General features: G+C 41.0%; 1 protein-coding gene across 5 annotated transcripts in view; it reads left to right on the top strand.

Annotated features, from left to right (window-relative positions):
* Positions 1-20,172, top strand: part of BIN2 (bridging integrator 2) — a 35,854-nt gene extending 15,682 nt beyond the window's left edge. Inside the window, exons 3-14 of one of the 5 annotated variants that reach the window (XM_049883130.1) lie at positions 4,139-4,193; positions 4,776-4,870; positions 5,452-5,547; positions 6,761-6,868; positions 7,389-7,474; positions 8,551-8,626; positions 9,486-9,568; positions 14,541-15,297; positions 16,865-16,945; positions 18,271-18,303; positions 19,297-19,371; positions 19,635-20,172. In XM_049883130.1, coding sequence (XP_049739087.1) covers positions 4,139-4,193; positions 4,776-4,870; positions 5,452-5,547; positions 6,761-6,868; positions 7,389-7,474; positions 8,551-8,626; positions 9,486-9,568; positions 14,541-15,297; positions 16,865-16,945; positions 18,271-18,303; positions 19,297-19,371; positions 19,635-19,664 — 1,575 coding nt within the window. In that variant the 3' untranslated portion in view covers positions 19,665-20,172. Of the gene's footprint in view, positions 1-4,138; positions 4,194-4,775; positions 4,871-5,451; positions 5,548-6,760; positions 6,869-7,388; positions 7,475-8,550; positions 8,627-9,485; positions 9,569-14,537; positions 15,298-16,864; positions 16,946-18,270; positions 18,304-19,296; positions 19,372-19,634 lie in introns of all 5 variants that reach the window. The other 4 variants (XM_049883129.1, XM_049883132.1, XM_049883131.1 and 1 more) reach the window with 4 other exon arrangements.
* Positions 20,173-22,660: the final 2,488 nt, after the last annotated feature.

Raw genomic sequence — 22,660 nt, 5'->3', positions numbered from 1 at the left:
CATGACCACCAGGGTCCTTCCAGTCTCAGTCAGACCATAATGTCTGATCTTATGAGAATTTGGGGTCTGCATCCCACTGCTCTCCTGCTCCCTCAGGAGTTCTCTGTTGTGTTCCCTGTCAGGGCAGTCATCAGTTGTAGCCAGTCACCATCTAGTTCTTCTGGTCTCAGGATGATGTAGTCTTTGGTTCACGTGGCCCTTTCTGTCTCTTCGGCTCTTAATCACCTTGTGTCGTTGGCGTTCTTCATTCTCCTTTGATCCAGGTGGATTGAGACCAATTGATGCATCTTAGATGGCTGCTTGCTCACATTTAAGACCCTAGACGCCACTCTTCAAAGCGGGATGCAGAATGTTTTCTTAATAGATTTTATTGTGCCAGTCAACTTAGATGTCCCCTGAAACCATGGTCCCCAGACCCCTGCCCCTGCCACGCTGGCCTTCGAAGCATTCAGTTTATTCAGGGAACTGCTTTTGGTTTAGTCCAACTGTGCTGACCTCCCCTGTATTGTGTGCTGTCTTTCCCTTCACCTAAAGTAGTTCTTATCTACTATCTAATTAGTGAATACTCCTCTCCCATCCTCCCTCCCTTCCCCCTCTTACAACCACGAAAGAATGTTTTCTTCTCAGTTTAAACTATTTCTCAAGTTCTTATAATAGTGGTCTTATATAATATTTGTCCTTTTGCAACTGACTAATTTCACTCAGCGTAATGCCTTCCAGGTTCCTCCATGTTATGAAATGTTTCACGGATTCCTCACTGTTCTTTATCAATGTGTTGTATTCCATTGTGTGAATATACCATAATTTATTTATCCATTTATCTGTTGATGGGCACCTTGGTTGCTTCCATGTTTTTGCTATTGTAAACAATGCTGCAGCAAACATGGGTGTGCATATATCTGTTCGTGTAAAGGCTCTTATTTCTCTAGGATATATTCCAAGGAGTGGGATTTTTGAATCGTATGGTAGTTCTATTTCTAACTTTTTAAGGAAGCGCCAAATCAATTTCCAAAGTGGTTGTACCATTTGACATTCCCATCAGCAGTGTATAAGTGTTCTAGTGTTTCTACAGCCTCTCCAACATTTATTATTTTGTGTTTTTTGGATTAATGCCAGCCTTGTTGGAGTGAGATGAAATCTCATTGTAGTTTTGATCTGCATTTCTCTAATGGCTAATGATCGTGAACATTTCCTCATATATCTGTTAGCTACCTGAATGTCTTCTTTAGTGAAGTGTCTATTCATATCTTTTGCCCATTTTTTAATTGGGTTATTTGTCTTTTTGCAGTTGAGTTTTTGCAGTATCACGTAGATTTTAGAGATCAGGCGCTGATCAGAAATGTCATAGCTAAAAACTTTTTCCATCTGTAGGTAGTCTTTTTACCCTTGGTGAAGTCTTTGGATGAGCAAAAGTGTTTGATTTATAGGAGCTCCCAGTTATCTAGTTTTTCTTCTACGTTCTTTATAATGTTTTCTATACTGTTTATGCCATGTATTAGGGCTCCTAACGTTGTCCTTATTTTTTCTTCCATGATCTTTATCGTTTTAGATTTTATATTTAGGTCTTTGATCCATTTTGAGTTAGTTTTTGTGCATGGAGTGAGGTATGGGTCTTGTTTCCCTTTTTTGCAGATGGATATCCAGTTATGCCAGCACCATTTGTTAAAAAGACTGTCTTTTCCCCATTTAACTGTTTCAGGGCCTTTGTCAAATATCAACTGCTGATATATGGATGGATTTATGTCTGGATTCTCAGTTCTATTCCATTGGTCCATGTATCTGTTGTTGTACCAGTACCAGGCTGTTTCGACTACTGTGGTGGTAAAATAGGTTCTGAAATCGGGTAAAGTAAGGCCTCCTGCTTTGTTCTTCTTTCTCAGTAATGCCTTATTTATCTGGGGCCTCTTTCCCTTCCATATGAAATTGGTGATTTGTTTCTCCATCTCTTTAAAGAATGTCCTTGGGATTTGGATAGGAATTGCATTAAATGTATAGATTGCTTTTGGTAGAATAGACATTTTTATAATGTTAAGTTGAAGTTCTCATTTTTATCCCTAAAATTTTTTTTATCGTGCTTTAAGTGTAAGTTTACAAATCAAGTCAGTCTCTCCTGAAACTCTTTTAAAACTCTATTAAATTTTCAGAATTCTCAAACTTTTATCTGCCTATCTTATCTATGACTCAAAGATGTTATGTAAACTTAACATCTTACACTAAGCTTTTTTTCATGAATGACAAAATGGCAAAGCACCTTTTCTCAAGGTACTTTATCATGAGTGAGCAAGGAGGAAGCAAGACATTCTTCCTGGTAAGTTCTGAGTGTTTCTAAATTTCATTAACTGACTGAATCTGTCTCCATCATGCTATTGAAAGTGCTTTATCAAAGGGCACCAGTGCCCTCCAATTATCAAGTCTAGTGATTTTTACCCATTCCTCTTGCACTGTAACCTCTCTGTAGCCATCTGATCCTTTCTTGATCATGTTTTTGATGCTCTCCTGAGTGACACACTACATAATCCCAGTTCTTCTCTCACTTCTCAGAGGAGACAGTGCCTTTGCCTCCTTTGAGGCTGCTTGTGTCTTCTCATCCCTTCAGCCTTGGCATTCTCTCCTCTGTCCTCAGCCACCTTGAGAGGGACTTTTAATCTGAGGTATGATGAAGAGTTTGGACAGGCTTAGAAGTAGACCCTGGACGCAAGAAGATGGATGAAATAATCAGTCAAGTTTTCTTTGTTCATTTGACCACATAGACCCAGACTTTCTGCTGCAGAAATTAGAGTGGCCTTTTCCCAAAGATTTCCACAGGAAAAAAACTTAAGTAACTAGATAGAATTTTCAGTTTTTCTCCCATCATTTTTTTTTTAATACTTTTGGTCATTTCAGTAGTCTCTCCAGTAATGAATATATATAAGAAAACAAATGAACAAATCCATGACGAGTATTTTATGCTGTACTTTGTAATGCAACTTCATTTTCAAATACTCGATCACCTGAATGGGTCTGAGGATTTCCTCTCTGATCCATGGGCCTGGCCCTGTAGAGTACCTTTGAAGTGGGCTGCACCTCTCAGTCCAGTCCCACACTCCTGAAGTCAGGCTGTAAAATGTCAACTGCCTGGCCTCAAGCTCCCTTCGCACCCAACCCTTAGAAACTGGAATTCACACCGAAGAAAGAAACCAGCATGGAAAGGGGCTTGAAACAACGCCATAAGGAACAATTGAGGAAAAGTATGCAAAAGAAGACTTGGTGAAGGGTGCGTGAAACGTGTGGAAGAGAAACTAGATCTACTTTTTTGGGTATAAAAGATCAACCTAACACCAGTGGGCAAAAGTTCTAACAGTCAAAGCTATTTAAAAATGAAATGGCACTGCCTTGGGCGAGAGGGCATATGTTTCTGGTTGCTGGAGGTGTTCAAGAAGCAGAGGCTAAATGCACATTTGCCCAAGTTATAATAAAAGCATTTCATCTATTTGAACTTTCAACTTTAAATATACCTTTTTCTCCTTCTGTCCCTTTTTTGTTTTTAGAGGGAGGAAGAGACCTAGTCTGTGCTTCCAAGTCCCTAGCCTAAAAAAGTGAGAATTCAAACACAGGAGCAGAAACCAAGAATAGAGCTAAAGATAAGAACATTGGTTTTGGAACAGGAGGAGAGTCAACGGTGAAGCTCCTTGGAGAAGTGACAGAAGAGAAGGGAAGTGTAAGCCGAGACAAAGCAGAGAAGGACATCAGGGGAGGCGAAGATTGACCTATGTGAGGGTTCAGAGAAGGAAGAGGGCCCGGTGTCTGCAGAAGATGGTAGCAGTTTATCTACCCAGAGAGGAGGGTGTTAGCCAGAGTATCATATAGTTAGCAGCATATAGAGGACATTTTAATTTTAACAGAGGAACTTGGGTATATGCTATTGTTTCACTGAAAAGGAGAACAAATGGAAGAAAAGAAGACACGCCAATGTGATGGGAGCTCTAGCAGTCTCCCAACTCAAGCATTGACTCAGAAGAGACAACCTACAACCTGTTGGTAAAGAGAGTAAAGGCTAATTTACCACAATTGCAAATATTTGAAGTGATTTCTGCTTTGATCCCTGGAGCATCTTTTTAAATGTATCTCTTTAGTTACCAAAGGCACTTCTCCCTTTCAGGCAGAAGGCCACAAGCTATACAAGGACCTGAAGAACTTCCTTAGTGCCGTCAAAGGTAGGTAATTGCAACACAGGAGAATCCATTGCTCTGTTGGGCACTGTGCTAATTTTAGATTAATAGGGGGAAATTGAGGGAGGCTGACTAAAGCTTCTAATAGTTAAAGTTTTCCAAAAGTAAAATGCAGTATACTGTGAGGTGGCGAGTTTCTGTTTTCTTTCCAAGCAAAAGCTGAACTGTCTTATCTTGGATACTGTAGAGAGGGCATTTATGCAGCTGCTAAAATCCAGAGGGCATTTATGCAACTACTAAGAGGTCTGGAGGATAGAAGCCAGTAGGAAAAAGACAACCACACTCAAGCTTTTTATCCTTTGCCTGCCCCTCGCTTCTGGAACTTTGGGGACCTAACCTGTTGCTGTTGAGTCGATTCCGCCTCATAGCGACCATATAGTCGGAATCAACTGTCGGGGGACCTAGGAAGAGTGATTTTTCCTGTCCAACCCCATCCAGCTTTCCTTGCCAATAATCCAGATCTCCTGAGTTTGTCCTTCTGAACTGGAACCCACTGTTTGTACCTTGTGATGATACCAAGCTCCTTTTTGAGAAATCTTATGGTAGAATTGAGTTTTCTCTTTTCAGTGATGCATGAAAGTTCAAAGAGAGTGTCAGAAACCCTGCAGGAGATCTATAGCAGCGAGTGGGACGGTCAGGAGGAGCTGAAAGCCATCATAGGGGTAAGGCCGGCTGGGGCTTTACAACTCCTTAGGTGCTCAACTCCTGCCCTCAACTTCTCCATCCAAGCAAATAGGAAAACAAAAGAACCATTTCACATTGTTCATTTGAATAGCCTCAGTTCCTGGGTGGTAAGAAGAAGCTGCCATCATTAAGGTAAAAAAAAGTTTCTCCGTTATCTATGGATCCCTCTGTTTTTGACAGTCTTCCTCTCTATAAAACCTTAGAGGAGTTTAGCCTCTTGAAGGTCAGTTTTTAAAAACTAACCTCTTACAGCTATTTACTTCTAAATCTCCCTATCTTTGAAGCTGTAGAGTGCAGAGATCTGACCATATATGTTCCTGTTCTTAATCCCTGATGTATATCCGGTCTCCTCTAGAGGAGTTCCTTGGGGTAAAAAAAAAAAAAAAAAAAAAGAGCTATTTCTTTTCTCCTTCCAACTCTTCCCCAACATCCAACATGATATTCTAAATAGTGTGCTCCCAAAAGGAAGTGTTTTTGTAGGTAAGATTTGGGTATTTACCTGGTGGACAGTTGATGTTGAAAAGTAGAAGCCTCACCAGCCTCTGCCTCTATCCTACAGAATAATGATCTCCTTTGGGAAGACTATGAAGAGAAACTGGCTGACCAGGCTGTGAGGACCATGGAAAATTACATAGCCCAGTTCAGTGAGATTAAGGTACTTGAATTTACACAATCAAGGCTGAGCTGTAGGTGACCCATACTGGTTAGAGGACATACTAGGTTAAACGTTACAAGCAGAATTTGAGCCCCATGGTTAGGAGTGAAGTTGGGTAGGTTAGGAGAAGGGTTAAGGGTGAGGATTAAACAAGAGATTGGGGTTGAGGGTTAGAGATAGTGTGAAGGTTATGTTTAAACATGGCTTTCAGTCAGCTAGATTTGGTCTGGTTTTTAATTAGCTCCAGGATAGGGCATCCTTTTAGCTCTGAGAAACAGCTGAAGGAACTAAGAATGTTTATTGTGGAGAAGAAGAGACATAATAGTCATCTTCAGATACTCGAATGGCTGTTAGGTGAAAGAAGAATTCAGCCTATTCTAAACTGTTCCGGAAAGCAAAATTAGAATTTATTTATTCATTGAACTTATTAAACACCTACTCTATTGGGCACTGTGCTAATTTTATATTAATAGGAAGAAATTGACGGAGGCTGACTTAAGCTTCTAATAGTTAAAGCTTTCCAAAAATGCAATGTAATACACCACGAGGTAATGATTCTCTGTTTTCTGTTAAGCAAAGTTGAGCTACTTCGTACCTTGGACACCGTAGAGAAGCTTCATGTATTGTATAGGAAGTTGAACCAGATAATCGCTATGATCTTTTCAAATTTTGTGTTTGATAGAATGAGACAGAGACTAATGACACAGTGTGCTTCTTCATGATATAATTTGTAGTTCGAATGGAATTGGGCAGATTTTAAAGCTCATAATAATTTACTTACTGTTTTCATTGTGATTTAGAGTTGTCAAAGCACTTTATATTTAATATTTGATCTTTAAAATAACACTGTCTAGGGAAGTTGGGGCTACTGAAATCCTAGGTCATAAGGTTAATAAATTGCAGAGTTGGGATTAACACCCAAAACTCTTTAACTTTAAATTTAGTGGAATTCTCAAGGCTATGTCTCCTGATTCTTATTGGGTTCATATGGAATATTAAAATTTAGTGCAAGCTTCCACAGGCTCTCCAGTATTATCCTTTACTCAGTCTCCTCCAAATGGTGAGGAAGACCACTTAAGCACAAAACCCTGTTAGAAGGTGAAATTTGACTATAGGATCTAGGGATCTTGCCTCTTTACTTGGTACTCTTTCCCACATCCTGGCCACTGGAAATTGAATATCAAGGCTGTCTCTTGTGATCTGCCTGGGCTAGGAGAGAATTGCCAAGCGGGGTCGGAAACTCGTGGACTATGACAGTGCCCGACACCACCTGGAGGCTGTGCAGAATGCCAAGAAGAAAGATGAAGCCAAGACTGCCAAGGTGAAGAAAAAAAAAAAGCCTGATAAAACTCTTCCTGCCCTCCCTCTCCCCATAATAGTGGCAGATGGCTAGGCCAACCTGGGTTTAGGAAATGATAAACTCAGCATCTAGCTTCCTAAAGGAAGTCCTGTTTCCTCTGACATTGGTGATGCTCTAAGCATAATCGAGGACTTAAGGCTAGGGAAGGAGAGGCATGGTTCCAAGTAAGCCTTTTATTGTTATTGGGTGCAGTTGAGTCGATTCTGACTCACGTTGACCTTATATTGACAGAGTAGAACTGCCCTGTAGTATTTTCTAGGCTGTATTCTTTATGGGAGCAGATTGCCAGGTCTTTTCTCATGTGGAACAGCTGGTGAGTTCAAACTGCTGACCTTTCAGTTAACAGCCAGGCACTTAACCACTACACCACCAGGGATCCTTCAAAGTAAGCCCAGTCCCTGAAAAAATGCAAAGGATGAAAGACTGCCTATAGGCTCAGGTTCAGGATTGAGGGGATTATCTTGTCTCTTTTACCACCTAGGCAGAGGAAGAGTTCAATAGAGCCCAGACAGTGTTTGAAGATCTGAACCAGGAACTGCTGGAGGAGCTGCCTGTTCTTTACAATAGGTAATGACTGAGATTTAGGAAAGGGCTGAACTCCTCGGCCACTGCAGGCCCAGGCCATCCAGCAGCCCCAGCATGGCACCTCATGAAAAGAGCCCTGGTCCAAGAATGGGATGTAGTCTCGGCCCTGCCACTAACTTGCTGTGTGATATTAGCCAACCCACCTTATCTCTCCAGACCTGCAATACAGAGATAACCATCCTTGCCCTGCCAGCTTTTCCAAGTTTGAAGACAAAAGATGCTTCTTGGATAGGAGAGATTTTGGCAAGTAAAGTGCCATCATCATGCATACTAGATGTATCTGGTTTCATGCTCACGTGTGTATCGTTTGAAACAAGCCTAGTTCATGGACATTCAGATATACATAGAAGATAAACTGTGGGATGATTATTTGCATTAATTAAGATGTCTTTGCTTACAGTAGCTATGTCTTATACAACTTTTCTACATTGGAAGAGGAATCTGCACAGAAACTCTACATTTATATCATGTTTTCTTTTCATCTTATAAGATAATGCAATTATAATCAGTATTTGTATATTATCATTTACTATATTATGATGGAGCCTTTCTAACGACTATATGTATTCTAAAACTTTAAATAGAATTGAAATTTAATAGTTTCTTTAAATGTGAACTTCCTGAATTTATCTAAAGTGGAATTCCATTAACCTACATGCAGCTTCATAGAAGCCCAGGTATTGCATAAAGAGAAAGAATAATTATTATCATTGTATGGTCTTATGTAAATTCTTTAAAGTATTTTCATGTCTACTTCTGTAATTTAAAGACCCCAAATCAGATAACTTTATAAAACTAGAAATCCATTTATTTTGGTGTCAGCCTGGGCTGATGGTGTCTACCAAGTTCTTCTCACACCTGAGAGTCAGGTGTCCTCCTAGCCTGGCTCTGATGAAGTCAGATTCCAGAACATCCTGAGTCTAGGAAGTGGGGTGCCTTTGTGTGAGGAGCCTTGGTAGTGGCTGGCTTTGGCTTAAGCTCCTGCTTTATATTTCAAATGAAGTCCTCCTTTACCATCACTTATTCCTGTGTGTGTTTATTGTTTTGCCTCCTGATAGCCGTATTGGCTGTTACGTGACCATCTTCCAAAATATTTCCAATCTGAAGGATGTTTTCTACAGAGAGATGAGCAAGGTGAGAAATATCTTTCCAATTTAGACTCCTAGGTGGGATTTTCTAGTAAATATGAAGGTAGCCTTGATTTACATAATTTCATTAACTGTCCGTAGACACAAGATTTTGACTTTATCTCATGATGAAATAATACTTGATTGACTTTGTTGAACTGTATTAAAATAAAGTACATACACATATTATGAGAGAGCCCTCTTCATCTCCATTAACAGCTGAATAAAATCATCTAAACTTCAGCTTCAGCATGAATAAAGGAGGTTAGGTATATGGAAGGAACAATTAAAATGAGGAACTGAGTTGTGAAATCTCCATCCCTTGGTGGTGAGGAGCAAGGAGGGTAATGTTTAACCACTGGTCAGTTTCTTAGGTAGTTACTCTTGAATAACCACCTGTCAGTGACAGGCAGCCATATAGTCCTGGGATTCCAAGATCCTTTGCTTTTATAATATTAATTATATTCATATACACAGACACACATTTCCCTCTCCATAGTTTCTTTGGCTAAATTATGATTTGCCAAGTTAATATTAAAACGAATCTTTATTCCCTGGATGACTAAAATGCTCAGCACCTGAGAGAAACTAGAACTTTGAATCACATGTTAGTTACGGACCCTGCCTTGAGAGAGCTGCCGTCTGATGTAAGAGGCAGAACTTGGGACACAGATAGACAAGGAAGGGGTGGCTGGACAGGACCCTGAGCTAGTACTAGTACTGGTGAGATGAACAGGAATGACAGATCTGAGTTGAAAGGGTGGGGAGGTTTTATTTAGGGAAGCTGTCTGAAGGAGAGAAGAGAAGGGATATGCCAGTCTTGGGTTTCCATCTGACCAGCACTTGTTTTTTCTTATTGACTTTAGCTGAACCACAATCTTTACGAGCTGATGAGCAAACTGGAGAAGCAACATTCCAACAAAGTCTTTGTGGTGAAGGGACTGTCAAGGTGAGCAAATTCTCAGACTCTTTTCTGCTTCTCATCTGTGTGTATGCATGTATTCAGGACCCTAATCTCCATCCAAAATCTTGCCCTTTCCTTTGTGTTCATGTGCATGATGTTGTTTGTACCAAACTCCTATATAAATTCTTGTACTTTTTGGTAAATATTTCAGATACAACTGAAGGTATAAAGAATAATACAAGTGGCCATGTACTTACCACCAAACTTAAGAAACTATTACAAATACAGTTGAAGCTTCCAGTGTCCGTTCCCCCATCCCTTTCTCTTCCTGCCTCCCATTAGTGGTACAGGGGTAGCCACTATCTTGTGTGTATGTGGTAAAATGTGTATAACAAAACATTTGCCATTTTAAGTTAACTGTTTTTAAGTATATAATTCAATGACATTACATTTACCAAGTTGTGAAACATCACCACTATCTATTTCCAAATGTTTTTCATCACCCTAAGCGGAAACTCAGTACCCCTTTGAGTAATAACTCCCCATTCTCCGCTAACCCCAATCCCTGGTAACCACTAATAAAGTTTTGTCTCTATACATGTGCCTATTCTAGATATTTCATATAAATGGGATCATAAAATATTTTTCCTTTCGTGTCTAATTCATTTCACTCAGCATAATGTTTTCAAGGTTCATCCATGTCCTAGCAGGTACCAGAACTTCATTTCTCTTTGTGGCTGAATAATATTCCATTGTGTGTGTGTGTGTATCACATTTGGTTTATCCATTCATCTGTGCACTACCCAGGGACTTGTTGAAGGTCACTGGGTTGTTTTCCACCTTTTGGCTATTGTGACTAATGCTGCAGTAATCATTGGTGTACAAGTATCTGTTTGAGTCTCTGCTTTCAGTTCTTTTGAGCGTATACCTGGGAGTAGAATTGCTAGGTCATACGTTAATTCTGTGTTTAACTTTTTGAAGAACTGCCAAACACCATTTTACATTCCCACCCAGCAATGCATGAGGGTTCCAATTTCTTTACATACTTGCCAACACTTGTTATTTTCCATTTTCCTAATAATCCAGCCTACTGAGTGTGAGGTGGTATCTCATTGTGGTTTTGATTTTCTTTTTCCTAATGATTAATGATGTTGAACATCTTCTCATGTGCTTATTAGCCATTCGTATATCTTCTTTGGAGAAATGTCTATTCAGGTCTTCTGCCCATTTTTTAATTGGGTTGTTTGTCTTTTTGCTGTTCAGTAGTAGCTCTATATATATTTTGGATATTAAATTAAACTTTATCAGATATGTGAAGTAATCACTCTTGAATTTAGTATTTATTATTTCTGTGCACATCTTTTTACATATATGGGTTTTTTTTGGATGCACATACATACATACACATACAATATTGTTTTGTGTGTTTTTAACCTTTATTTACATAAATGGAATTCTGAGGCATTGGCGAAAAACAAGTCTCCAGGAATTGACGGCGTATCAGTTGAGATGTTTCAACAAACAGATGCAATGCTGGAAGTGCTCGTTCATCTATGCCAAGAAATGTGGAAGACAGCTGCCTGGCCAACTGGAAGTGGTCCATATTTATACCCATTTCAAAGAAAGGTGATCAAACAGAATGCAGAAATTATCGAACAATATCATTAACATCACACACAAGCAGAACTTTGCTGGAGATCATTCGAAAGCATTTGCAGCAGTACATTGACAGGGAACTACCAGAAATTCATGCCGGATTCAGAAGAGGATGTGGAACCAGGGATGTTATTGCTGATGTTAGATGGATCCTGGCTGAAAGCAGAGAATACCAGAAGGATATTTACCTTCGTTTTATTGACTGTGCAAAGGCATTCAACTGTGTGGATCACAACAAGTTATGGATAACATTGCGAAGAATGGGAGTTCCGGACCACTTACTTGTGCTTGTGAGGAACCTGTACTTAGATCAAAAGGCAGTTGTTCGAACAGAACAAGGGGATACTGAGTGGTTTAAAGTCAGGAAAGGTATGTGTCAGGGTTGTATCCTTTCACCATACTTATTCAGTCTGTATGCTGAGCAAATAATCCGAGAAGCCAGACTGTATGAAGAAGAACAGGGCATCAGGATTGGAGGAAGACTCATTAACAACCTTCGATATGCAGATGACACAACCTTCCTTGCTGGAAGTGAAGAGGACTTGAAGCACTTACTAATGAAGATCAAAAACCACAGTCTTCAGTATGGATTACACCTCAACATAAAAGAAAAATCCTCACAACAAGACCAATAAGCAATATCATGATTAACAGAAAATATTGAAGTTGTAAAGGATTTCATTTTACTTGGATCCGCAATCAACGCCCACGGAAGCAGCAGTCAAGAAATCAAAAGACTTACTGCATTGGGCAAATTGGTTGCAACAAATCTCTTTAAAGTGTTAAAAAGCAGGTGTTACTTTGAGAACTAGGGTGCACCTGACCCTGGCTATGGTGTTTTCATTTGCCTCATATGCATGTGAAAACTGGACAGTGAATAAGGAAGACTGAAGAAAAATCAGTGCCTTTGAGTCATGGTGTTGGTAAAGAATATTGAATATACCACGGACTGCCAGAAGAATGAACAAATCTGTCTTGGAAGAAGTACAGCCAGAATGCTCATTAGAAGTGAGGATGGCGTGACTTTATCTCACATATTTTGGACATATTATCAGGAGGGACCAGTTCCTGGAGAAGGACATCATGCTTGGTATAGTAGAGGGTCTGTGAAAAACAGGAAGACCCTCGACGAGATGGACTGACACAGTGGCTTCAACAGTGGGCTCAAGCATAACAGTAATTGTGAGGATGGCACAGGACCAGGCAGCGTTTCTGTTGTACATAGAGTTGCTATGAGTTGGAACAGATTCAACGGCAGCTAACAAAAATTCTTCTGCAGCTGCTTTTGTTCTCTTAGTAGTATTTTTGAAATTTATCCTTGTTAGTACATGTTGCTAGCTTTGATCTTTCCTTTCCATAACTAGTATGGATGCTATCATATGCTTAGTTCACAATTTATCCTCCTGCTAATGGACGTTCAGGTTGTTTGCAAATTCATTCTTACAAATAACGTTACAACGAACATATTTTACATTTCTCCTTGTGAATATTATTAAGAGTTTGTCTGGAGTGTATACTGGGAGTGGAATTGCTGAGTCATAGGGTTTGTGCGTGGGGGCTTCTTCAGCTTTACTAAAAACCCGAACCAAACCTGTTTCTGTTGAGTGGATTCTGACTAATGGCAGCCACACTTGTTAAGAGTTTTCTTGGCTATAGTCGTAATGGAAGCAGATCCCCAGGCCTTTCTTTCGTGGTACTGTTGAGTGAGTTCAAACTACCAACCTTTAGCAGTCAAGCACAAACTGTTTGTGCCACCTAGCCAAATTGCTTTCCAAAGTGATTGTTTGAATTTACAACCCATCAGCAGTGAATAAGGGCCTCCATTGCACCTCATTTTTGCCACATGTGATGTTGTCAGACTTCTTAATTCTTCCAAACTAATGGGTATGAACTGGAATTTTTTGTTTTAATTCATGTCACCACAATTACTAGTTAGCTTGAGCATCTTTTCATGTTATTGATCATTCAGGGTTCCTGTTCTATGAGCTGATTGTTTATCCTTTTCTCATTTTTAATATTTACACTTTTTTGTAATTGATTTGCATGAGCTCTTTGTATACTCTGGATACTAATTCTTTAATAGTATGCATTGCAAATATCTTTTCCCAGTCTGTTATGGTTTGTTTTTCCACTGTTTTTTTTTGTGGTGTCTTTTGTCTTCATGCATTCTTCACACTTCATACATGGTTCAGCGATTCACTGGTCCCTCAGAATGTGATCACTTTCTTATTTGGAAGCTTTTGTTCAGGAAATTTTATTAAGTTCCTTCTTATGCACAAGGTTTTATGTTGGGTGCTAGGGATCCAAAGATATAGGAGACTTTTGCTTTCCCTAAAGAGATTTACAGAAAGTTGGAAGGACAGAAGATTGCCTAAGGAGACAAGGAACAATATAAGCTTGTATATACCAAGCGCCTAATAAGACAAGTAGGAATTCCAGAGAGGTAAATAATCACCAAGGTGCAGCTGGTCAGGGAAGATTCAAGGAGGTAGTGACTGAGCTTGGGACACAAAGGAAGGATAGGCCTCACATTTGTTTGTATCACTCATTTAACCATTAGTTACAGACTATTAAAAACAACTACTAAAGGGCCAGTGTGGAGTTCCTAGATGAACTCCCTTTTGCTGCAAAAGCTCTATTTCTCTTCTTCCTAGCATTGAAAGCCAGAGTTCTAACTATCCATTCTTTCCAACTTAACCGTCACTTACAGTGAGGTATCCCAGAAACCTATAGGGAAATTCATCCTTTTTTGCTATGTCTTGAGTCTTCTAAACTTATTGACTTCTAGAATGCTAGTGCTGGAAAGAATCTTCTGTCATGCAGCCTACTCCACATCAGAAACTCCCACAGAGCAGGAACTAAGTTTCTCTTCTCCCCCTTCTACCCCTATGTCCCATCCGTTTTCCCAGGACCTAGCACATGCTTTGGTAAATCTAGAGTAAATATTTGTGTGTTGCTCAGTCAGTTGGTAGACAGTACATAAGAGGGATTCAAAGAAGTAGGATTCAAGCTGATGTTGGCTGTGAAAATACTCAGCACATAATAGGTACTCGATAAATGTTACTTATATTACCTCTTAATCCTCTCCACAGAGAAAATAGTTGTTAAATTTTGCTATTTCTTTCCAGTCTCTTTTTTCTTTACATATTTTTACATAATTGAGGCCATGATATAGGTAAAATTTTATAGCCTTTTTTCAGTTTACTTTGTAACATAAGCATTATTGTGTATTATATGCAAACTTTCTTACATCATTTTATTCTGCTTTATTATATGCATGCATCATAATTTCTTTTTGGATATTTATGTTGCTTCCAGATTTTAGCTCCTCTTAATCTGAATACTCTTCCTTTTTTAGCAGCACCAAACGTTCTTTGGTCATCTCTCCCCCAGTTCGAAAATCTACAGTCTCCAGTCCTCTCACCTCACCTACCAGCCCCTCTGCACTTTCCTTGAAGAGTGAGAGGGAATCCATTTCAGCAGCTGAAGAAGAGCTGGCCCCTGATCCAGCCCAGGGAGAAGACAATTCTGAGATCAAAGAAGAACCCTTAAAAGATGAGGAAATAGAGGGGGGAGGGGCCAAAACCAGCTCCTCTGAGGAAGAAGAGCCTCTGCCAGCCTACAATGGCCCAACCCAAACCCAGCCTTCTCCCACCATTGAGGGTGGTGAGTCCCAGGAGGAAGTTTTCTCTTGCTCCCCAGCTCCAGCATCAGGCAGAGCCCTAAACCCTTCAGAGCAGACTTCACCATCTCTTCCAGTAGTAGTCCTCCGGACCCGCACCACAAGTGAAGGATCTGAACAACCAGAGAAGAAAGCCTCTCTTTCGAGGACCTCAGCACCCCCTAGTAGGCCTCCTCCACCTAGAGCCAGTCCCAGGCTCAGGCATTCCTCAGGGAGCATACCCTCCAGCCCTACAGCCTCTGAAGAGGGTTCACCTACCAGGCCCAGGGCCTTCTTGGGGGCTGGAACTCCCAGTCCTAGGGCCTCCATACAGGCATCTCCTGATCCGGAGCCATCAGAGAAGCCAGAAAGAACTCCTAAGGCCAGAGAAAAGGAAACCACCCACAATCTGAACCCAGGAGAACTTTGCACATCACCTACCTTGATGATCTCTCAGGTGAGAATGGATCTGATTGGGTTTTTACTCCCTTTTACAACCTCCATGTAGACCATCTTTATTACAGTCAGATTGCACCATAGTTGATAAGATTTTATGTCATGATAGTCTCAAAAGGAGCTCTGGCGACAAAATGGTTAAGTGCTTAGCTATTAACCGAAAGGTCAGGGGTTTGACCCACCAGCGACTCTATGGGAGAAAAGACCTGGCAATCTGCTCCTATAAAGATTACAGCCTAGGTAAACCCCATGGGGCAGTTCTACTCTGTCTTATAGGGTCACTACGAGTCAGAATTGACTCGACCGCACACAACAGCATTTTAGTCTCAAGGGTAACCCCGTGAACACCTTTTTTGGTTCTGGGGATGATTTCACATCTTTATAGCAACTCCACTCTTAGGGAAGGACTGACTTCTGTAGAAGGCTTATTTCTAATATTTTTATGAGAAGCTTCTCACTCATTTATTTCTTTAGTTTCAATTTCTGAGAGTTCCAAATATAAAGAACTGATAACTGGCATCCTAAGCTTTACCCTTTTTAATGGGGTGCGGTGGGGGACGTTGTCTCACTTGTTTGTCCTACTTGTGAGTATGGAATAGACGCTGAGAGAAATGGCATCACTAGATTGCCAAGGTGTATCTTTTTGATAAGAGAGATCTAGAAGCAAGAACTCACAGAAGAAGGTAAAGCCATCAGGGATGGCCTTTTGAAAGTTGAGAATATGGATGAGAAAAGGATTATATTAAAATTGAGACACCAACTAACTGGAGGGCAACCAGTTTGGTGAAAGATCTGGAAGTCAAGTCCTACTCAAATTATATGGAAAGGCTATTATAGAAGAGAGGTTTGACTTTCCGTATGCAATTCCAGAGGGCAGAACTATGCCCTCTGGGTAAAACATAGAAAAGGGTACATCCTGAATCAGTACAAGGAGAACTTTCAATAATTAGCTATGTTAAAAACTGGGGTGGGCCACCTTGAGGCACAATTCACCTTCCTTGTTTACCTGTCGGGTATATCGTAGACAGGATTATGGTGAGACATCTGACTAGATGGTACCAAAATTCATTCATTCCTTCTACAATTTTTGATTGAGCCCCTACTATGTACCAAGCACTTTTCTAGGCAGTGGGGATACGAACATGAACAAAACAAAAATCCTTGCCTTCCTTCACATTCTAGTGGGAGCAGTCAGACAAGAAACCAAATTAAGTAAGTAAAATTACAATTTAGTGGTGATAAGAGATGTAGAGAAAAATTAAGTAGGGGAGAGCACAGAGAATGGGAGCTGGATTGCAATTTTAAATAGGGTGGTCAGAGAAGGTGACATTCAGGCAATGAAGGAGGCTAGGGAGAGAGCTATGTGGATATCTAGGATATCTGGTACCCCTCAAATCATACCATCTTACTATTGCCTGTGCCTAACTGAAGGTTGACCAGGCTACCTCGGGAGCCTCCTGCTATCTGAGAGGAGATAACATGGACAGAGGATACAAGGAGGATATCCAAAGTGTGAACTTTATCTTACATTCTGACCTTTCTCCTACATTCTCCACTTTGATCCACAGGTTTTTTCAGAGCCTAGTGAGGCAGGGAAGATGGAAGACAAGGAAGAGAACAAAGAGTTTACCTCAGCTGACTCCCCTGAGGTACTAAACTCCAAGTCATTAACATTATTATGCCCTCAGTCTGGAATCTCTGAGGCACTTTTCTCCTTGGCTGGTTTCTAGTCTGAGACTGAGCATCTGAGAGAGAGATTCAGGACTTGTAAACAGTGAATATGCACAGAGTAAATGCAGGATTTTGAGCAGGTAAAATGTAGCACTTATCAATTTTCTGCACTGAAAAGACAAGCTCAAAGGTATGGAAAGTACCAAAATTAATTAAATTTGACTTTGTAATGATTTTAGTATGGAGACAGCAATAGATTGACTCTGGTTCTGGTGAATATCAGAACAAATTGGCATTCTTGGAGTAATCTGATTGAAGGGGAGGTTATGAGGGCCAAGACACTGTCTGGCCATTTTGAGAAACGGTCTAGTAACACTGCCTTCCCTGGAAGAGAGGTACAGGACACAACCTCCTATCCCCTGAGTCTGTCTTAGTATTTGAGGTTTATACCCACCCCTAGCCTCCCCTGTGGGATTGCTTTGGTCATCAGCTAAGGAGACATGTTTTTCCTGTGGAATTAAGCAACTAGAGCATTGTAGATCCTAGCCCATCAGTGCCACCAATGATCTGAAGCCTACATCCTACAAAATAGGCTTACTTCCCTCACAGGTAGCATCATAAATCATACTTTCTCTCAAACAGAATTATGGATGCTCACATATAAAAATGGGTACATGTAAATTTAACTAGGGAAAAACTGTTCATGCTCAGCATTTAAATCATCTGAGAGAATGAAGATTTTGATGAGTTTTGGGGAGGTAATCTTATTACCTGTGAGGCAATTCAAAAGCCTGGAGAGGGAGGAGGGAGTAGGAAGAAGGAAAATTACTTCAGAGGATAAACCACAGAATTTTAAGCGTCTGTCCCACTATTAGAAATAGGCTCTACTATAAAAGAATGAATTCTGTAGGATGTGGATTATATTTCAATTAAAAAAATTTTTTTTTGGTTCTAAACCTTCGAGTGCTGGGATTCCCCCGTCCCCCGACTCCACCCCGGCATAACAGTTCCTAGACAGGGCTTTCCACACCATTGGTTCCCATCTCAGAACCTAGAACCTTTCCCAAAGCAACAATTATACCACTTGCCTGTCCTGCCTGTCTAAATGTGAGAGCCAAGGGTGGATTATCCAATAGGCAAGATAAGCACAGTGCTTACCTTGCTTACCGGAACATCTATAGTGAACAATTTCACATTTTTGCACCACATCAGGGATTCTGCTTCTAGGTATGGCTGGCATCTGTGTCTCTCTCAACTCCACAGCATCTTCCTACAAATTCAAAGCCTCTTTTTAAATTTACAGTTCCTGACCGGGGCGGATGACCCAGTAAGCAAGGTAAGCATAGGCTTACTTGTCCTTACTTAGTAATCAGGATGTAATGAAATTGTTCACTACAAGAACCAGATGGTACCTGGCTACCACCACTGACTGCTCTGACAGGGATCACAATAGAGGTCCTGAGTGGGAGAAAAATGTAGAACAAAATTCAAGTTCACACACAAAAACAAGATCAGGCTTACTTGTCTGACAAAGACTGGAAGAACCCCTGAGACTCTGGCCCCCAGATACGCTTTCAACTGAGAAGTGAAGCCACTCCCAAAGTTCACCCTTCTGCCAAAGATTACAGGTCTACAAAACAACACATGTGAGGAATGTGCTTCTTAGTTCAATCATGTATATGAGACCTATAGCAATGACGAGAAGCCAGGAAGGGATAGGAGAGATGGACAAATGGAAATAGGTGATCGGGGTCTGGAAGGGGAGAGTGTTGATGCATTGTGGGGATTGCAACCAGTGTCACAAAACGATTTGTATATAAATTGTTGAATGAGAAGGTAATTTGGTCTGTAAAGTTTCACCTAAGGCACAATTAAAAAATTGTTCACTACAGATGGTCTGGCAGGCAAGGTAAGTACTATGCTTACCTTGCTTATTGGATAATCCGCTCCTGGTGAGAGCTGTAGTGCATTCTTAAGGAGGGTTAGTCTTAAAGTGGTAGGTAGTGGTTATAAGACCTATATTTATGCCCTTACACACTGCCACATAGATACACATACAGAACCATGTCACATAATACCCGATCATGGAAATGGCTCTGGAGTTTAAAGACCGGGTTTCCCGTTCCGGCAAGCCTTGGTTCCTTTACTTATAAATGGAGATGACAGTAAAGCTTTCTTTGATGCCTTCTGACTCTAGTGAAACAATGTTATATCTTTGCTGCTTGTATTGTATATGATCTTTAAAAAGTGTAAGGCCCAAAAGACCCTTCTAAGCTGAGAGATGGGGAAATTGAGCTTTCTCTCATTGGCAGAGCTCTTCTTTTTGCAGGGCCAAGGCCTTCAGCTTCAAGTCTCTACGGTTGCAGAAGAGAACAGCGTCATAGCACCTGAGCCTCAAGAGGAGGTAAGGGAGCTAGGTACACAGAGAACAGGGTGGGTGGCAAGATTAAGAATCCTTAAAAAGAGATGGTGACTAATGTAATGAACAATATCTGCAACAAAGTCCTTATGTTAATCCCAACAACCAGTTTCATATCACTTCCCTCAATAGATGGCCAGTGGCATTACATGAAATATAATTTGGTAGAAGCAGATTAAGTTTTTACCCCTGTAAATGGTTGGTGGGAGGGCAGGTCGGTATCTAATGCAATCATGTTTGCTTTCCAGGTATCTACAAGTCAAAGTGCCCAACTTTGAAGAGAAACTGCCAAGACCTCCTCCCCACTCCACACACACATATCTCTCCAGGGACGTTCTTCAACCAGGCCTCTGGGGTTATGAGGTGGCTAGAGGCTGTAGGTCACAGGGACATTAGATCCAGCATTCATTCTTAAGTTCATATACAGTATGAATGCTGCTGGTGATCTCTAAAGACAGCGTTAACAGAGGCCGAAGAGTAGCCTTATGGGAGGGAGGGAGGGAGGCTTGGGAGAAGAGAATGTTAGACTCAGGGATATTTAATTCAGGTTTTAGAATTGTTTGAATAGTAAGACTTTATAATATACATACTAACTAGAATGGGGCTATAATGATTGTAAAAAGCAGAAGCATCTATAGATAACGCTTGTCCACAGAGACATATAACCATATATACTCAGAGGATAGTGAACAAATCTATTTTTGACTTACCACTCATTTTGTAAGACTTAAAGCCAAAAAAACAGATCTTTCAGATATCATTAAATAAAGTATGATTCTGACCATATATGGATTCTCTGTTTAACAGGAGGAGTTGCTCCAGTTCAGCATACTGTTCTCCACTTAGTCAAGGTTATTGATTCTACCCCAGGTTCAGAAAGATTCTGTCATATCCCTAGCCCCCAGCTCGTCCTACCTTCTGGCAGTAACTCTTTGATGATGCCAGGGCCACAGGCTCCCCTTCTCAGTCCAGATGCTTTATTACATGTTTCCCTCCCCTGCCTGAAGAGGGAGGGGGGTTACATTTTGGAGTTGTATCTAATATTTACAACCTGGTACTTGGTGTGAAAAGGGATGAAGGAAGAAATGGAACTCCAAGTAAAAGGAAGACAATGGGATAATAATGTAGTGGAAATGACATGAAATTTGGAGTCAGAAGTACTGGATTCAAGTCCTCTCATTTGCTTACTATGGAAATCTTTGTGAAAACATTAAAAACTCTGAAATCCTGCCACCTTGATACACATTCACACCATTCTTGTTTCTAGGGGTAATGGGTGAAGATGGCACCATTCAGTCATTCAGCAGGCATTTTGGAGCTCCTGCTTTATGCCAAACTCTGTACTAGAGAAACAAAGATTGGCAGGGGTGGAAAAGATCCTTATAGAGACAGAATGTTGAGCAGAGATCAGATTAGGCAGGATTTATTGGTGGGTTAGAAGGGACACATGACAGAGACTGAGGTTTTAAGGAATTCTAGGCCAGTCTTCTTGTTAAGGTGCTATTGAGTCAGTTCTGACTCATAGTGACACCCTATAGGACAGAATGGAACTGCCCCATAGGGTTTCCAAGGAGCGGCTGCTGGATTCGAGCTGCAGACCTTTTGATTAGCAGCTGAGCTCTTAACTACTGCACCACCAGGGCTCCAGGTCAGTCTTATAGAACTAGAATTCGGTGGGGCTGTTCCCTGAAATGACTGCTTTGTTATCGGTTAGGGTTCTCTGGTAGCAGGCAGCCAGCTGACATAATTAAGCAATAAAAGGGATTTGCAGAAAGAGATTATGCGGCTCACAGAACTGAAAGAAAAACCAGGCCACAGGAAGGTCGAGAACCAACCCAGGGATGTCTGTAGCGGGAATGCAGGGACTGCCCTTCCAGGCCCTCCCTTTGGAAGACAGCTTCAGCACCTTCATTGTTTCCTGTCCAGATCCCAATTCCCTGAAGAGAGAGTCTGACTGGGCATCTGGAATCACTGCCAGGAGTGATACCCAAAGATACTAAACTAAAAACCAAACCCATCACCGTGGAATCAATTCCTACTCATGGTGACCCTGAAGGACAGAGTAGTATTGTCCCATAGGGTTTCCAAGGCTGTAAGCTTTACAGACGCAGACTGCCACATCTTTCTACCACAGAGAGGCTGGTCTATTAGAACTGCCAGCCTTTCGGTTAGCAGCTGAGCTCTTAACCACTGTGCCACCGGGGCTTCTTCCCACGCGTATTGCAAGGGTAGGGAAAAAGCTGGCAACCCAGGCCCTTGGCTCTCCAAGGCCCTCCATGGTCTGTGTGGAATGCCACTCCCATATTCATCTGGCAAAATCCAATTCAAGCCTTTTCTCTGTTCGGCCTTCCCTGAACCTCACCTCCCCCAGGAAACCGATCCTGTTAGAGGAGTGTGCCAGAGAGGACTTCTAGGGACTTAACAGTCTGATAGGGAAGAAAAGCACATACCGTAACTGCTACAACAGGCACAACTAAAGTGGAAAAATTTACTAAATTGTGAGACTGGCACTTCATCACTTGCCTATGACCCTTCTGGAGGCTCCAAGGAAGCAGGGGAAAAGGCCTGTGCGCTGGGCACAAATAACAATTTTGTTTATCTAGGGTGGACAGTCTCATCTGGGAATGAAATTGTTTACCCTGATTTACAAAATGGTAAAATCGTGTAGAGAAAAGGCTAGGGCTTAGAAGATTGCCATCCTGGCAGCAACACAGAACGGGGCTGAAAGGCAATAAAATTGGGTGGAGATGAGTATCTTTTGTCCCCTGCCCTGATGTCCCTGGAGGTCTGGTGACAAAAGGATGGCTGCTCCAGTTTCAGAGATACAGTATTTAATCCTTGGAGAGCACTGGTAGCTCCCCACCCCATGAGGCTACATTGATTATCTAGTTGTAGTCATCTCTATGTAGAATTAATTGCAAGAAACATCATCCAGTCACTGCATTCCAGTAATTTGAAGGACAGTATTGACAGACTGGATGGACATCCAGAAAACACTAGAAATATGATAACCCAGAGTAAATAGGACACACCAAAGAGAGTTAATACACTGCTTTCAATAGTCCTCATTTACGCTGAATTGGGAGCTGAGCAGAAAAATACGCATATTGAATCCTATTTTTCTGCATACATATACTTTTAAAATGAGGTGTATGCCTACAGGAAAAAAAACCACACGTCAGCAGACCTTTTAAGGTTACCTTTTAAAGAGAAAAAAGATCCTTATGAGAGATTATTAACCTTGAGATCACAAAAGTAACACATCAACTCTGAG

This window comes from Elephas maximus, chromosome 4 (assembly GCF_024166365.1).
Source record: "Elephas maximus indicus isolate mEleMax1 chromosome 4, mEleMax1 primary haplotype, whole genome shotgun sequence".
NCBI lineage: Eukaryota > Metazoa > Chordata > Mammalia > Proboscidea > Elephantidae > Elephas > Elephas maximus.
Note: the sequence above shows the minus strand (reverse complement) of the source record. Positions and strands in the feature narration are given on the sequence as shown.